The 18421-nt window shown below is 34.0% G+C and overlaps 1 protein-coding gene and 1 long non-coding RNA gene across 2 annotated transcripts; one reads left to right on the plus strand and one right to left on the minus strand.

Moving 5' to 3' along the window:
• Positions 1-1306: 1306 nt before the first annotated feature.
• On the plus strand, positions 1307-10339 carry LOC148308610 (divergent protein kinase domain 2A). The gene is made up of 4 exons (XM_088261462.1): positions 1307-2187; positions 3870-4060; positions 7103-7397; positions 8259-10339. Exons 1-4 carry the CDS (start codon positions 1597-1599, stop codon positions 8409-8411), a joined length of 1230 nt encoding a protein of 409 aa, XP_088117588.1. The 5' UTR covers positions 1307-1596; the 3' UTR covers positions 8412-10339.
• Positions 10340-13314: 2975 nt separating this feature from the next.
• On the minus strand, positions 13315-17824 carry LOC148308611 (uncharacterized). The gene is made up of 2 exons (XR_015837658.1): positions 17722-17824; positions 13315-15032 (listed from the first exon to the last, which is right to left on the minus strand). It is a non-coding gene; the product is annotated as an uncharacterized LOC148308611 (long non-coding RNA).
• Positions 17825-18421: the final 597 nt, after the last annotated feature.

Here is an 18421-nt window from a genome sequence, read left to right on the forward strand (position 1 = left end):
TTATTAAACAAAGTAATTATAAATATCACTTTGTATTTTAAAGTACAAAGGGGCTTTTAACTAAATCAATTTGAACAAAACTGTATACATGCTTGTTAATGGTTTTCTTTACAGCAATGCTAAGTAAAAACACAATTTTATACAAAACGTGATATTTATCCAAATTGAGCATCAAACAATGTCTTTTTCTCTTAATTAAAACATATATGCAGTATCATGCTAAAAAATGTTTTATTGATACAATTACCAATAATTCCGCATTTTAGTATTTGTTAAACGCAATGAACTAAGCGCACTTGTAACTTTCAATATATATTTTTTGTGATTGATGATGCACGGTAATTTACTGTGATTTTACTTAGCAAAAGAGTAAAGGTGATTAGTGAATATACTTTGTTGTAACAACTGGTAAGGTAACAATTTATATTATCTGTTGGATGGTTTTAATATTTTATGTATTGCTCTGCTTTGGTGTCCACAATAAAAGAAATGGCTAAGGGGTACTTATTTGTATTCGCATAAGTTGTTCATGTATACGACCATTTAAATGAAAATAATAAGTTCAACCAAATCAAGCGTTGAAGTTGATTTAGTGAAGAGTAGAGGTTGAATTTTACATTTTCCTCACTCCTTTCAACAACGTCATATATATAAAAAAACTTGTTTTTGGGGAGATCGTTTTTAAAGTATTAGAATATAATAAAATGTATTAAAAATAAACATCAAGCCACTTATTGAACTTTTTATTGTGCAACAGATCATTTTAGGTAAACCCTGAATGTTTTTCTCCATTTGAAAAATATTTAGTACATTTAAAAAAATTATTAAACAATACAATTTCTTCGAAATGCAAAAACAACACATTCTGCCTTGTAGCGGGTAATTATTTAGTTAAAAATATGCCGCTTCTGATGGAATATAGAAAAATTTCTGGGCATTCCGAAAACATGCACAACTCAAAATTGACGATTTTTGATAAGTGACTTTGAATGGAGTGAGCGACATGCGCTAGCGAGTGTTTTTGGCTAGAATTTTCACTCATGAATTACATTAAATTATAGTAACTTTAAACATAAAGAGTAAATCCACTCACGAGTAGACATAGGCTATGAAACTTAAAATGTTGTAGCCTGAGTAGGGTCATGATAAGCGGTGTTGCATAAGCCATAGCTAGATTTTATAGTCACTTGGACGTTAGGTAATTTAAGAAAAGCAACATGCGCTTCTAGCGAATTGACAAGAAAATCACTCAGCCAAAGCCTTTCAGCATGGTTTCCAGTTACCCCACACTTCTTAAACCACTCAATGCATACGCGCATGCGCATTACGCGTTTTTACTCCGCTCCCGAATGTCATAATACAGTTTGAAGTTCGTAAAAGTTTGAAAAATAAGTAAATATTGATGTTTCGACGTGTTAAAAAGTGTGAAATATATTCGTGATATTTAATCTACAATAAAATCGTTTCGTACGTCGTTCAACTAATTTTTCACACAGCAAAAGTAGTCGTCATAACTGTTAAATTTAATGTTTTTTCAAACCGTTCGAAGAGGTACCCGGCGAACCGTTATCGGCATTTAATATTCAACAAGTTCGAATGATGTTTCAAGTCATATTTATTTTACTCAGTATTCTTTTTTTTGGGTCGATAATAGGCGTAATCTCTCATTTCTTTTACTTTTGGCTGAATCTGCCGGACATAGTAGGGCTCGTCGAGGATAGTAAATGCCCCGCTTGCTACGGGACCGACCTGTGCCCGGACTTTTATTCCGGCGAGATAAAGTTCGACAGCGATTTCGCCGCCGCGTTGTCCAGTTATGTGAACTCTAAAAACGTCTACGACGGGAGGCATCCGAAATTTGGAGGGAAAGCGGTCATGAAAAAGCTCGCGTTCAATTCCGAACTGAAGGCTCTCGACACGAAAATCTGCCAGATGTTCGGGCCTAGCGAGAAGGGGTGCGATTTTAACGAGCTGACCGAGATAGATTTGTGGGATGACATTCTCAGGATGGTGGAGAGCGATGCGGATAGTTCTCCCGAAACTATAAAGCTGGCGGTTTGTCCTAGCGCGGAAAGCGCTCGTGAGATCATTCGTCCTTTTCTTGGCAATAGCTCCTTGAGTGAAAACACCCTTCTCGCCAATGTATGGACCATCCTGAATGTCAATCCTGAGCCCATTATTCTGAAGGTACAGTATTTTTCAAAAGTATATTTTCTAAACATATCGCTCACTCCTTTCAAGAACGTCATAAATCAAAAAATTTGATTTTTCAGGAGAATGTTTTTAAAGTTTAAAAATATAATACAATGTATTAAAAATAAATATCAAGCCACTTATTGAACTTTTAACTGTGCAACAAATCATTTTAGGTAAAACCTGAATATTTTTTCTCCATTTTAAAAATATGCTGCTTTTGCTGGGATATAGTACATTTTCTGGGCATTTCGAAAACATGCACAACTGAAAATTGTCGATTTTTGATTTATGACATTCTTGAAAGGAGTGAGCGATATGTTAGTAGACATGGGTGGTTAAATAATTTTTTTATAATTTATTTGAATTATTTTATTTGCCTTTTTTTAAAAAAAAACAAACAGACCTAAGTAGCATCTTCTTTAAATTTATAACTCATATAGTATGTAAATATACTTATTATAAACTTTTTCATTTTCATTTTTGTTTTTTTTTCTGTCAAAACCAAATATTTGTATTTTATATTCTTCTCTTCTTCTTCTAACCCTTATCCGCACCCAATGGTGCATAGGGCACCGCATCATATTGACGCAGTGTTAACTTGATCATTAACAGATGAAGGTATTTAATTTATTGTTTCGGCATTAACTTTGTGGCAAGACATGTTACAATGATTAAAGAAAACACTTGTTTTTTACCACTTGAGTTTTATTATAGACTACATGTTTCAGAAGTTAAACTTCCATCATATTTCCCCTCTCCTTATTTATAGAACAATTTTATATTTTATATTTTAGTTATTATACAGACCTGAATGATGAAAGTTTAACTTCTGAAACATGTAGTCTATAATAAAACTCAAGTGGTAAAAAAACAAGTGTTTTCTTTAATCATTGTAACAGATGAAGGCATGATAGCTAAACTCGCCAACCATTAGATTGCAGAGGCGGACAATAAAAACTAACGAAATAAAAAAAGTAAAAATTAAAAGCAAAATTGAACTAAGCTAAATGATTAGGGTGGAAAATTCAAGACTAAAATTCAAGAATTCAATTCGATTTCACCAATTTGGTGCTAGACCTCTTGTATTTCTAAATGCCATCATTAAAAATGTCGATGATAACATTATCATTATTTTGTAATTGATTGTGCAACCTTAGCAAGATATATAGATATAGCTTATAAAGATATATATCGCTCACTCCTTTCAAGAACGTCATAAATAAAAAATTGTCAATTTTCAGTTGTGCATGTTTTCGGAATGCCCAGAAAATGTACTATATCCCAGCAAAAGAGGCATATTTTAACTTAATATTTACCCACTTTAGGGCAGAAAGTGTTGTTTTTACATTTTGAAGAAAAGGTATGGTTTAATTATTTTTTTGAATATCCTAAATATTTTTCAAATGGAGAAAAAACCTCTTTACCTAAAAATATCTGTTGCATGGTAAAAAGTTCAAAAAGTGGCTTGATATTTATTTTTAATACATTGTATTATATTCTTAAACTTTAAAAACGTTCTCCTGAAAAATCAAGTTTTTTGATTTATAACGTTCTTGAAAGGAGTGGGCGATATGTGTCGCCTACTTTCAATTATGCTTATTTTTAATATTTTTGATTTGAATGAATTCACAGTGTCGTGTTTTCATCTCTTCACTTGTTGAACGTATTTTCAGTACTTGAACGATGACAGCCCACTTTGGCCTGTGCCGACGTATTACGGCGCTTGCGGCAGAGCGACGCTTGTGCAGCACGGGGGCAAGACGCTGAGCACATATCTCAGCAGACCCTGGCTGCAGAGAGCCGAGATTGCCATCAAACTCATCCACATGGCCAACGTGTTCACCTTCAACCACTCCCGATTTAGGTACGTTACATCTTATTGAAGTGATTATTTTTTCAATAAATTGGCCTGGTGCAGAGGAAAAAGTGATGAGCTTAACACACTAAGGACGGGAAATAGTATTTCTAGCCGTTTGGTCGATTGATGCTTAACCAATTAACTGCCGGCAGGTACATGTATGGCAATACCCAGCACGACGCGAATTTTACCACAAAAATAAAACCTTCTAAACATATTGTTATTAAAAGTGTATTAACATTTATTTATAAAACTTGCCAAATAATGTTTTCTAGGGATGGAAAGATTGATAAAGATATAGAAAGGAGAGGGAATGCTGGGAACAAAGTGAACGGTGCACTGAAATCAGTTATAGCAAATAAAAACCTATCAGCGGAAGCTAAACTGGCAGTGCACAACGGAGTCCTGGTTCCAACTCTAATGTATGGAAGTGAAACATGGAGTTGGCAAAAGAAGGATGAAAGTAGACTGAATGAAGTCGAAATGCGATCTCTCAGAAGAATGTGCGACAAAACGATGTATGATAGATGTGCGAATAGTGAAATAAGGAAGGAATGCAAAGCTGAGATAAGCATTATCGATAAAATTAAGAAAGGTGTGTTGAGATGTTTTGGACATGTGGAACGAATGAGTGACGAAAGAACGGTAAAACAAATTTATGAGGCGAATGTTAGTGGGAAAAGAAGCAGAGGAAGACCGAGAAAAACATGGCACGATCAGGTATGCCAAATACTTGAAAGTGGTCAGGTTAGGAGTCGTAACAATCGGCGGGTATGTATGAGGAGATGCATGAACGTGGAAGAGGCGAAGAATGTTTGCAAGGACAGAGTGGTGTGGCGCTCTATTCTCTCTGCCTACCCCTGCGGGGAAGCGGCGTGATGGTTAGTTAGTTTTTTTAGTTAGCCAAATAAATGAAGAGCGCGCCAGTCGTTCAGTCATTTATTTATCCATAATCATAAAATTAATTGTTCATGGTGCAGGGTTGTCACGAAATTTGTCATAGAAAATATGAAAACTAAATTACTATGTCAAAAGTAATTGTTTATATTAGTTTAATATTAAAAGTATACACACACACACACCTTGATTTAAAAAAAATAAATATTAAAAATCATCAGAATCGACACTAAAATCACTGTCATCAGATTCGGCAGTGACGGCAACTCGGGGATTATTGGACAATCCTGAGCGCCATTAGTTGTTCCGACGACAAAGCTCTCTTTAATTTACGTTTAAAGTGGTAAAAACAAATTCTGTTTCAATTCTAAGTATGCAAAGATATTCTCAATAGATGTCACTATGCGTTCAATATATTTGTACATTTTAAATAATTGATTTTCTTTACTTAAAAGCCCATTTAAAACGGCGCGTCTTAAGATGTAATTTTTGTATGAGCGGTGCTCCGTTCACAGAAAATTATGCGTCTTAAGACGCTCTTGGCAGTTAACCGGTTAAGGACAGGAAGGGTATTTTTACCTTCTGCGCCGGCCTCATTTCAATGTCAGAAAAGAAGGAATTATTTAATGTTTTTATATGAATATTATATACCAATCTCTTTGTTAAGGTCTAACTATATGTACACAATTATCAATCCCGTCGCCAGCTAACCCTTATCAGCACCCAATGGCGCATAGGGCACTGCATCACATTGACGCAGTCATCAGTCAAATCATTACTTACATGAAGGCCAGGTAATCACTCATGCGCTTCAGGGACAGTCCAGGGTAATACCAAATAAATATGTAAAATCACTAATATTTATTTTCACCCTCCCCCCTGGGAATCGAACCCGAGACCTACAGTCGCACACGCTAACCATTACACCTCGGAGGCGTAAAAAATACCCATCCTTAGTGTGTTAACCTTTTAACCGCGTTCACTTTGTTCCTGAGAGACGCCTGTGCGCGGCGGTATTTCACTGTTTTTTAAATGATTACTTTTATCATGTATTTAGTTAAGAAACGATTTATTTTCCTAAACAAAAACGTTCAATGGGATTCATTGTGCCTTTTTGGTACTCTATAATACACTCGTGTCACATTATTCTTGAAATATATCGTAATATAAACAAATAAGATCGTAACATAAATAAATCAAACCACGCATCGTGTGTCACTCTTACCCACTGGCGATGCGTAGCGTCGAGAGTGAGACAGATTTAGGGCATGATTATGGCGCGGACTAATTACCGACCGCGAGAAAAATGAGGGATCTGTTCTTTTATTTATCCTTGTGATGTTACAAATTATTAGTCAGATATTTCAACAGATGTCATAAGGCCAAGGATTGACGTATTATTTTATCCAAAGTTCCACACCATGAAAAAATCCCTCCAAGTTGAACTGAGGTTCGAAACTTGGAGTAAAGTAAAAACACAAACGGTTATGTCAGCCGCGTACATGGAATGTTTTATGAAAACACATACGGTTATGCGAGCCGCGTGGATCCGGTTAAGTGTATGCTTGGTATTTTAGTTTGAAACTCGGATAACTTATCACATCGCAATGTATTGTCGTATATTAGATATTCAATTCATTGTATCTATTGTGTATTGTTTTTAGGGATCAATCTTATTCATTTATTATTTACTACACATTCATTATCATTAACACATATAAACTGAATATGCTATAAGCCCTTGTACATAATATTCAAGGAGAATTTTTCTTAGACAAATCGAACACTGATTTTTATAGTCTACTAAATTAAATTTTATTGTTAAAAACATAAACATAAAAAAATTGTGAGAATTGTTTCGCCTTGTTATGGAATTTTCAAACTAATAACATTAGTAATAATACAATAATTTAGTAGTCTCTAAAAATCTGTTTTTTATTTAAATTTTACCTAGTAAACACCACTGTTTCTTAAAAATCTATTGTGATTAAGAAATAGTGATATTAACTAAGTAAAACTTAAATAAAAAATGGATAGATTTTACCACAAAATGACTGCCAAATCAATTAATGGAATTCTAAAAATCAGTGTTCGATTTGAACAGTTAATATATGAATGTTTATAAAATATTAACTTTTTTTTCTCTTACAGATTCTATTTACTAGATATCTCTTCCGACAACATAGTGCTCCGAGACGAGGGTCCGTATGTGAACGACCCGATGTTCATAGACCTGGAGCATGTTGTCATTGTGGACTCCGAGGCCATAACAGTCCTGGACTCCTGGGACAGCAACCACACCAGCCAGGTCATGGAGTGCGTAGGGTGTTTTGCATTCTCCGTCGTGGATATTTGCAACCACCAGTTGAGTGATCACAATATCTACGCCATGTGCAGACTCCTGGAAGACGAGGTCTTGGTAACTGTGCCAAGTTTCGTGACTCAGGTATTGATATTCAACTTTTTTTTATTTACTTTTATAAGTGAAGGAGGCGAGGAGTGTATGTCAGGAGAAAAGAGTGGCGTTCCATCCTTTCTGCCTACCCTTGCGGAGAAACGGCGTGATGGTAGTAGTACTTTAAAAAAAAATTCGTACAAAAATATTCTATTACATTAATACAAAAAAAAGATCCCACAAAGGCATGGCCTGTGTGTGGGTATACATTTTATTTTAGGTTATAGTAAAGGGCACTGGAAAGAATACAATAGATATTAAAAATATAAATATATTAAAATTGTAACGGGTTGTGGTCCCGTGGTTAGTGTCGCTGACTCTTGAGTCAAGAGTTTCTGGGTTCGAACCCACTCTACCACAATTTGATGCCTATTTCTAATAATGAGCCGCTTAGGCTCACAGAAATAGTATGAAATTGAAGTATTTTTGTAAATAATAAAAACACAAATATTTCTCTTTTTAAATTAAAATTTAAAAAAAGTGCTAATATTTGATTTTAACAGATAACAAAAAATGAAAAGAAAAGTTATAAATATTTTTTTTTTTTAATTCAATTCAAACCCTTATCCGCACCCCAACGGTGCATAGGGCTCTGCATTATATAAACGCAGTCTTATCTTGATCATTAACACACGAAGGAAAGGTGATCAGCCCTCCGCTTCAGGTACCAGTCCAGGGTAATATTGAATAAATATTAGAGTGAAAAAAAACACTTATATTTATTTGACCCCCACTGGGAATTGAACCTGGGACCTCCAGAACGGTAGCCGAGCATGCTGACCATTACACTACGGAGGCGGACAAATATCCCTATAATTAATAGGGTTATTGATTCTCTTTTTCCGTTTTCAGAGGTTCCCAAAATTCCAGGAAAAGCTGTCGGAATGCGTCTTCCCGGTACACGAAACCGACAGATTCAGCGCTGCAGCAGCTCTGACCGAAGAACTCCTCACCATCCTGAAGGAACTTACGGATAATGAGCCGGAGAAATCTGGAATCTTATGACTGTTGAATGAAATTGTCCTCTTCATTGTGAATGTATTTTTCTTTTTGCTATGATTTCTTAGTTCAGCGATGATTTGTATGGTTGAATTTTATTCGGTTGGACTTAATTTATATTATTTTTTGACATCTCAACATTGATGAAGACTACTATGAGTGTCTGGGCTTTAACCTTTTAACCGCGTCAACTTTGTTCCTGAGAGACGCCCATACGCGGCGGTATTTTGCCGTTTTTAAAATGATTACTTTTATCATGTATTTAGTTAAGAAACGATTTATTTTCCTAAACAAAAACGTTCAATGGGATTCATTGTGCCTTTTCGGTACTCTATAATACACGTGTGTCACATTATTCATGAAATATATCGTAATATAAACAAATAACATCGTAACATAAATAAATCAAAGCACGCATCGTGTGTCACTCTTACCCGCTGGTGATGCGTAGCGTCGAGAGTGAGACAGATATAGGGCATGATTATAGCGCGGACTAATTACCGACCGCAAGAAAAATCAGGGATCTGTTCTTTTATTTATCTTTGTGATGTTACAAATCATTAGTCAGATATTTCAACAGATGTCATAAGGCCAAGGATTGACGTATTATTTTATCCAAAGTTCCACACCATGAAAAAATCCCTCCAAGTTGAACTGAGGTTCGAAACTTGGAGCAAAGTAAAAACACAAACGGTTATGTCAGCCGCGTATGGGGCATGTTTTATTAAAACACATACGGTTATGCGAGCCGCGTGGATCCGGTTAACTAGGCTGGTTTAAGTCATCACTTTACACACGTGTAACATTTGACAATTCTACCCATAACATTGTACAGATCGGAATTGGGTTTGCGGTTACTTGTGATTAGTATATGACACTATTTAGTATACTAATTAGGGTCAGGTTGATGAAAAAACTGCCAGACAACAGTTTGTTAGTAAGAATATTTTTTCAACATTCCCCTTACTGTGCCAAAAAAAATACGCGCGTTTAGGTGCTGTGTAGTCAATACACATGTAAAAATGAACGATTTTGAATGCGAAAAAAATACCATTCATAGATAATCGCCTAAATTTATTATATTTGAAGTCGAAAGTGATGTTTATTGAAGTTTGACCATATGTCATTCCATTGGTCCTTCAACAGCAAAGGCATGCTTGCCAAATTTAGCTTGTGAGCTGGTAAGATCACCTTACCCATAGCAGTTGTAGCTGATTGAAGCGTGAGATGTCTCTCAACCAATTCATCATCTCTTTTAGCCGTATTATGTTTTGCTTTATATGTAAGCAGACAGAGTTTATACTCTACCCTTTCGGGAAAGCGTAACCAGTGCGGTTTGTGAAGAAGAAAATATGACTGAATTTAGAAATTCCAAAAATTAGGTTTCGTCATTTTAAAATTTGTCATATTGCTCACTCCTTTCAACAAAGTCATATATAAAAAAACTTTTCAGGAGTTTGTTTTAAAAGTTTAAAAATATAATATAATATATTCAAAATAAATATCAAGCCACTTATTGAACTTTTTACTATGCAGCAGATATTTTTGGGTAAAACCTGAAGATTTTTTCTCCATTTTAAAAATATTTAGTATATTCAAAAAAATAATTAAACAATACCTTTTCTTCAAAATGCAATTTAGCCCAGTAGCGGGTAAATATTCAGTTAAAAATATGCCGCTTTTGCTGGGAAATAGTACATTTTCTGGGCGTTCCGTAAAAAGCATAACTAAAAATTGTCGATTTTTGATATATGACGTTATTGAAAGGAGTGAGCGATATATGTATACATAAATATATACATAATTTGACATTGGTAGCCAAGCTACTTTAAAATATGGATTGCATTCATACTATTGTTAGCTTTTTGTATTGCCAAAAAATATTATCTTTACTCATAAAATTAAGTAAAATATATTAAAAAATAAAGAAAAAATAGGATTAAGTTCATATGTTGATTATACCGAATATTTTTATGAAATTTTTGTGGGTTTGTTTTGTGAAAATATCCATGTAATGTGATGTCTTTAGTGGTATTAAGAAAAACTGTAAAGCTTATATTTGTACCTATATGTGACCTGAATAAATTCGAATCTCAATAAAATTTGTGCAATTTTTATTTATTGATTTGGCGTTTAATTTGTAGAACTCCATTTTAATTTACGTATTAATTTTAAATCAAACACAGATTTTTTGAGTCTACTAAGTCGTATTTTACTAACAAAAACGCATAAAAATTAATATTGTGACAATTGTTTCGCCTAGTTATGGCATTTTCAAACGAATGTGAAGATCAAATGGACTGACGGTCCTTATGTAGCTATACAAAGTGACAGTTTCAACATTTACGGGAGACAACAGTAGCTAATGGGGGACGTAGGTACGTACCCTTATATTTATTTTCTGGGAACGGAAGAATTTATTGACATGGCAATTTTTTTAGAGAATTAATGTTTTAACGTTATATAATACAATTGTTGGTAATATTATTTTAAGAACTTGGTAAAAAAAAACTAGCCATCATGCCGCTTCTCTGCAGGGGTAGGCAGAGAGAATCAAACGCCACACCCTCTGGCTTTGTAAACATTCTAAGCCTCTTCTAGATTTACAACATTTTGAGTGTGTCCAAATACTTGTTCACAAAATCTGGATTATCTCCAATTACAGGAGTTATTTTCATATAATTTTTTTTTTGACATCTCATCAAAGATGAAGAAGAATATGGTAGTCTGGGCATTTACGGGGCTGACGACCGTCATAGGCTGGTTTAAGTGATCACTTTACACACGTGTAACATTCACAAATTCTACCCATTATTGACAACCACACTACTCAAATTCTTGGAAGTTCTATATATATGAACCAATTTAGAAACCTTGTTCTTGAATCACTAGAACTTCACTAGAGACATCTATTGGTGAGATGTAAAGAAGCTTTTTACTAAGCAGAAACTCTTATATTAGTATGTGAGATTCGAATCCTGGATTATAATCACACACATGAGAAACGCCAGAAAATACCATTCTCATTTTTATTATTAAGCTTATAATTTGACCAGATAATTTATTTACAACATTTTGAGTGTGTCCAAATACTTGTTCACAAAATCTGGATTATCTCCAATTACAGGAGTTATTTTCATATAATTTTTTTTTTTGACATCTCATCAAAGATGAAGAAGAATATGGAAGTCTGGGCATTTACGGCATCTCTTCTAGATTCATGCATCTCCTCGTACATACTTGACGATTATTACGACTCCTGACCCGGCCGCTTTCGAGTATTTGACAAGTACCTAATTGTGCCAAGAACTTAGTAGACTAAAAAAATCAGTGTTTGATTTAAAAATGAATATATAAATACTGCAATTTTATTTATTATAGGCGTCTCAACTTGAGACTCAACTCTCAACTATCATTTTGTTTATGTGAAAGAATATGGAATTATACGAGGAAGCTTACCATATTTTTATTATAATTTTAGTATACTTTTTCACGCTGTATCTCGTATATAATATAATAATATACAACATTTTGAGTGTGTCCAAATACTTGTTCACAAAATCTGGATTATCTCCAATTACAGGAGTTATTTTCATATTATTTTTTGACATCTCATCAAAGATGAAGAAGAATATGGATGTCTGGGCATTTACGGGGCTGACGACCGTCATAGGCTGGTTTAAGTGATCACTTTACACACGTGTAACATTCACCAATTCTACCCATTATTGACAACCACACTACTTAAATTCTTGGAAGTTCTATATATATGAACCAATTTAGAAACTTTGTTCTTGAATCATTAGAACTTCACTAGAGACATTGGTGAGATGTAAAGAAGCTTTTTTATTAAGCAGAAACTCTTATATTAGTATGTGAGATCCGAATCCTGGATTATAATCACACACATGAGAAACGCCAGAAAATACCATTTTCATTTTTATTATTAAGCTTATTATTTGACCAGATAGTTTATTTACAACATTTAGAGTGTGTCCAAATACTTGTTCACAAAATCTGGATTATCTCCAATTACAGGAGTTATTTTCATATTATTTTTTGACATTTCATCAAAGATGAAGAAGAATCATGATGATTCTTCTTCATCTTTGATGAGATGTCAAAAAATAATATGATAATAATATACATTTATATATCCACCATGTAAATGGGGTGTTTATAAATAGGGATATATGTAAAAATGTGGTGTTGGAGGCGCATGCGCCGAATTCCATGGACAGCTAGACGCACCAACGAGTCCATTCGCCAGGAGTTACACTTGGATGGCTTGACTCTGGCCAGTGTCTGTACACAACAAATTCTTAACGCCAAGTAATCGTTAAGTCGCAACTTTATTTTCTCTAAATCCAGGTAACATTTTAGGTAAATGATTTTTTTCTTAAAACAGTTTTTGCATTGAAAAAATTAGTTTTTCTTTGAAATAATTACATGGTTTTGAAAAAAAAAAGTTATTGAATGTTCAGGAGTTAAAAAATATATATTTTTTTTTTCCATATATATTCCAAAAAACAAAAAAATATTCAATGATTTTTTTTTGAAAAAATTGAGCATGCAAACTCGACCAGCCCTAAACGTGGCTGAACGCATTCTGATTTGAATGCTTGAGATAAGCTTCAGATCTAAGCCTTAAGTTCTTTGAACACGTTACGCGTGGCAATGTGGATAGCCTGAACGACTGGTTATGATTGGTAGCCTGGAGGAGAAGAGAGGGAGAGAAAGATCCCCACATGATGGACCGATCAAGTTAGTACAGCAGCAGGCACCTCGGTGGTTGGAGCGCTATGTGCAGCGGAGTCAAGGGATAACTAGAGAAGAGTCATTGCTTCCACAAGGGTCACAACCCTCAGTAATGAGCAGTAAGCGGCAGAAGAATGTAATAAAATTGTCATTTTGCTGATTTAAACAATTTTATTGATAAAGAAATAAAAATATTTTAGATATTACAGCAAAATTATAAATACAAATTGTTTATTCTTTGGCCATGTTTTAAGGTGCACTTCTTTACAATTAAAAATCCTTCCTTTTGATGGTAAATTAAGACAGAATCAACCTAATTACAGTCACAGATAATTTTGTAGACCGAAAACAAAATGGCTGCCTTTATTTGAATATAACCAAATGACAATAAACGATACAATTAATTAACAATAAAAAAGCTGCGATTTTACTTTTGAGCCTTTGCATAACTATATTTATCTTACTTTTTAATAACAAATAAATAACTTATTTGCAAAGTTATTGCAAATACATTTTTGTTAAATTAAACTAGTTTTATTGTATGAAAACATATATACTTATGTACTTACATGTCAACCAACAGCTATTAATATTTTTCTAATATTTACTCTATCAGACACTGGATTATACACCCTACGGATAATATATCAATATTATAGGTGTTTCAGCTTGAGATGAAACATTTATCTTTAGTAAGCTATATATACTTCACAAATTTATCAACTGATGGCGCCACTATTAGCCATACTTTGGAATCTATGAAAACAGAACTAGCATGTGAAAGAAATTCACCAGCATTGCATATATACAACTTTAAAGAATGGATGTTCAATATTGGGCAGAATGGTGACTGTTTCAAGCCAGCCAAATGCCAGGTCATAAGACCTACCATCTTCTTTTGTATATAAGTGATAGATGTTTCATCTCGAGTTGAAACACCTATGAACCTTCATACTGCTGAAAGAAGCCAGCCAAACATCAGGTCGTAAGGCCTTCCATCTTCTATATGTAAACGATAGATGTTTAATCTATAGTTAAGACACCTATCAGCCTTCATACTGTTGAAAGAAGCCAGCCAAATGCCAGGTCGTAAGGCCTTCCATCTTCTGTATGTAAACGATAGATGCTTTATCTCAAGTTAATACACCTATAAACCTTCATACTGTTGAAAGAAGCCAGCCAAACATCAGGTCGTAAGGCCTTCTGTATGTAAACGATAGATGCTTTATCTCAAGTTGAGACACCTATAACAACAGTTATCAGTTGACTGCTTTAATCCAGTGAGAGAAACATATGACAATATGGTATGTAAACAGATCTATATACCACCAATTTAAAGTACAAGTGATGAAGTAAAGTATAAAAAAATACAATATATCATAAACAAAGATGTTCAAATAATATGATGAAACCTTAGCATTTTTATTAGTTAAATATAAAATAGCTAGTGCCATTTTTATTTCTACCCATATAAAGAACTGCTAATTATGTTTCTTTCCATAAAAGGTAGTGCTGTTTTTATATCTACTCATATAAAATGGTGCTATTTTTGTTTCTACCCATTTAAGCTAATATTTTTGTTTCTACATATATTATATATTGTCATTTTTCTTTATTCACATGTTGGCACATTTAAATGCAATTGGTGGCCATTTTGTTTGTTGTATCATCTTGCGACTGTAATATGTTGAATCAGGCGTGTCTTGACAGCTAGCAAGGATGGGTTTTCTCGGTGGGTGTTGAAGAGAGGTGATCAATGGTGATGGTCATCATCTGCCGGCTGTTTCACCCAGAAACCCCAGGGAGCGAAGTGATCATGATCTTCAGTCGGGCCTCGATACACTTTGATCTGAACGCGACCCAAATGCTCTGTAAAATTAAAGTACTTTTTACACACACTTTTATATACATACTGTTGGTAGAGAGCGGGAGACACTTATAAGCATTAATGTTACTTTCCTAACCTTTTCCTATATGTACTACCTTTTCACCTGAAGCATAAGTGTGTAGCAAATCAATGGTATTGAAATGATTTCAAAGTCAATATTTGGTTAATCAAAGTTTGAAGAATTAAATAAAATCAATTTATTCAATAATTGATATTTAAATTGTAAATGGGAACACTTGTTTTTTACCACTTGAAATATATTTATTTTATTTCTTCTTCTTCTTACTCTTATCCGCACCCAATGATACGAAGGGCACTGCATCGTATTGACACAGTATTATATTGATTGTTACTTACATGATGGCAAGGTGATCACTCCTGGGCTTCAGGGACCAGTCCAGGATAATATTAAAGAAATATTAGAGTGAATCACTAATAATTATTTTCACCACCCCTGAGAATCAAACCCAGGACCTCCAGCACGGTAGCTATCATGCTAACCATTACACCACGGAGGCGGACATTTTGTTATAGTGACAGATAATTTTTTATGCTTTAGTTTATATTCAGATCCGTATATGGAAGCATCTGTAGCTTCCGAAAATAAAAATAAAATAAATATAGCTCTAGGGGTAAAAAACAAATGTTCTCATTGACAATTAAATCATGTCCTACCACAAAGTGAATGCAGAAACAATGAATTAAAATAATATATACATAACAAAGTTACATTTAAGGCGTATACATTAAAAACATAAATTACAAAGTATGTAAAAAGACTATTGTTAAAGATGTGGAAGAATCCCGCTTTGGAATACCCCCTCAGACACATGAAACAGATATCCGACATGATATTGTTCAGCATAGCGGTAGCTCTTCCTACAGGCATAACCATCGGCAGGTTCTATTTGCTTACTTTTGGTAGAGTGCGAGAGATGCGAAGAAACATTGTACAGACGGTAATTGGGTTTGCGGTTAATTTTGATTAGTTTACTGAGGGTCGGGCGGCAGACTGACAGAGTATAATTAGGGTCGGGGTTGATGAACAAAACCGCCCGACAACAACTCTTTAAACTAGCACAAAATACACTAATACAACACACCACAGGCAAACACATGTTATTTTGAGCTTAATAGTATTTTTACTCTTTCTTGTTGTTATATATATTATTTATTAACTAACTAACTAACTAACCATCACGCCGCTTCCCCGCAGGGGTAGGCAGAGAGAATCGAACGCCAAACCACTCGGTCTTTGCAAACATTCTTTGCCTCTTCTACATTCATGCATCTCCTCATACATACCCGACGATTATTACGACTCCTGACCCGGCCGCTTTCAAGTATTTGACATACCTGATTGTGCCAAGTTTTCCTCGGTCGTCCTCTGCTTCTTTTTCCAACTACATTCGCCTCATAAATTCGTTTAACCGTTCTTTCTTCACTCATACGCTCCACATGTCCAAACTATCTCAACACACCTTTCTTAATTTTATCGATAATGCTTATCTCAGCCTTACATTCTTTCCTTATTTCATCATTCGAACATCTATCAAACATCGTTTTGCCACACATTCGTCTGAGGGATCGCATTTCGACTGCATTCAGTCTGCTTTCATCCTTCTTTTGCCAACTCCATGCTTCGCTTCCATACATAAGGGTTGGAACCAGAACTCCATTGTGTACTGCCAGTTTAGCTTCCGCTGATAGATTTTTATTTGCTAAAACTTGTTGTATAAAATGTGAAATCAGTAATTGGCCTCATTATCGGCTCCTTATATTGTAAATTTATACTATTTTTGTTAATGGCTGTTGATTTCCAATAAATAAATAAATAAATAAACAATGTTTTAAGATAATTCACGTCTCTATGTGTACTGTTCCGACTGTGATGCTACAAAATACCAGGTCAGATAGCGTGTGACTGAGCTGTAGGAAATCACAAAAGAAGCGTTCCAGGATTATTTCCAAAAGTGGAAACACCGTTGGGATAAGTGTATGCTTCGAGGAGGTGACTACTTTGAAGGGGACCCAGACATGTGACTTCTAAATAAAGTACATATTGTTTTATGAATTCAGTCTATGTAATTTACATTAATTGAACAGGCCATGTTTAGTACAAGTAGTAGAAGGGATCTCTTTCTTCTTCTCTAGCCTTCTGTTTTCTACTGCTGGATATAGGCGTCTTCCATATCTTTCCATTCTGTTGAAGGCATCTATTAGCAGATAATAAAACAATTTTTCAAAAAAAATACTAATATTTGAATTTAAAAAAAGTTTGTCTTCGAGATTCTGAAATGATTTTTCAACTCCAAAATGTAATACTAAACAATTTCAACAAAACTTAAAATATTTGGGAATTAAATATTTCAATAAACTCCCTAAAGAAATTAAAAAAATAGAAGATATAAAAATTCTTCAGATAAAAATTAATGCCCATTACATGTAAATCTTGAAAAAAATATATAAAAAAGACTATTATACCATTAATTATATAAAACATTAAACCTTGAGTGTAAGTCCCTCTCCAAGCACAAGAGCTCAGTCTCTTTTTTGGAGAGGCACAGCGAATCTAAAACTATAAGTTTGCCATATGTATAAATGTTTAGAAATTGTATTATGTTGTACTTAAAAATGTAACTATAATAAATAAATAAAAAAAATGCGTACCATGATCTGAAGCCGCCGAGTTGAGGTCATCATAGTCCTGAGGAGCAGGCATAGCTGAGGCCAGCATCACACACGCGGCCACCACCAGCAGAAAGTACTTCATCTTCATTGAATGGAACAAAGGCAAAATAAAGGAATGGGTGAATGATCAAGAGTTAATTTTATGAAAATTGTAAAATGTTTACATTCTTAATTTTTCTCTCTTTTTTGTGTGTATATTAGATTAAAATGGTTAAAAACAATAAAAACTGTATTCAAAAAGAACTCCACCGACAAGATACACAAGGTGGCTTGGTGGGTCTCTGCAATTTTATTAAAAAAAGTTTAAAATTGAAATAAATGTATATAATTTATGTTAATAAATAAAAAAATTCACTCAAAACTCATAGCAACTCCTAAACGATTTAAAACAGAAATTCATCATCATATTTATTTATTTATTTATTTAAACTTCATGTACAGAAAATAAATAAGTACTTGGCGGGCTTATTGCTAACAAGCAATATCTTCCAACCAACCAAAAACAGACTACAGTCTGTTCACAGTTATTTTACCTATAGTTTTTTTTTTTTTTTTTAATTATTTATACTGCGAAATCAATAATTGTGAATAATAATAATAAAATAACCGTGAACAGACTGTTGTGATATTAATCAAAACGTTTGATACCATGTATAGCTGTTTGCAATCAGAGGGTAGA

The sequence above is a fragment of the Brachycentrus maculatus genome, unplaced genomic scaffold (genome assembly GCF_059751285.1).
Source record: "Brachycentrus maculatus isolate JH-2025_06_01 unplaced genomic scaffold, ASM5975128v1 h1tg000156l, whole genome shotgun sequence".
NCBI lineage: Eukaryota > Metazoa > Arthropoda > Insecta > Trichoptera > Brachycentridae > Brachycentrus > Brachycentrus maculatus.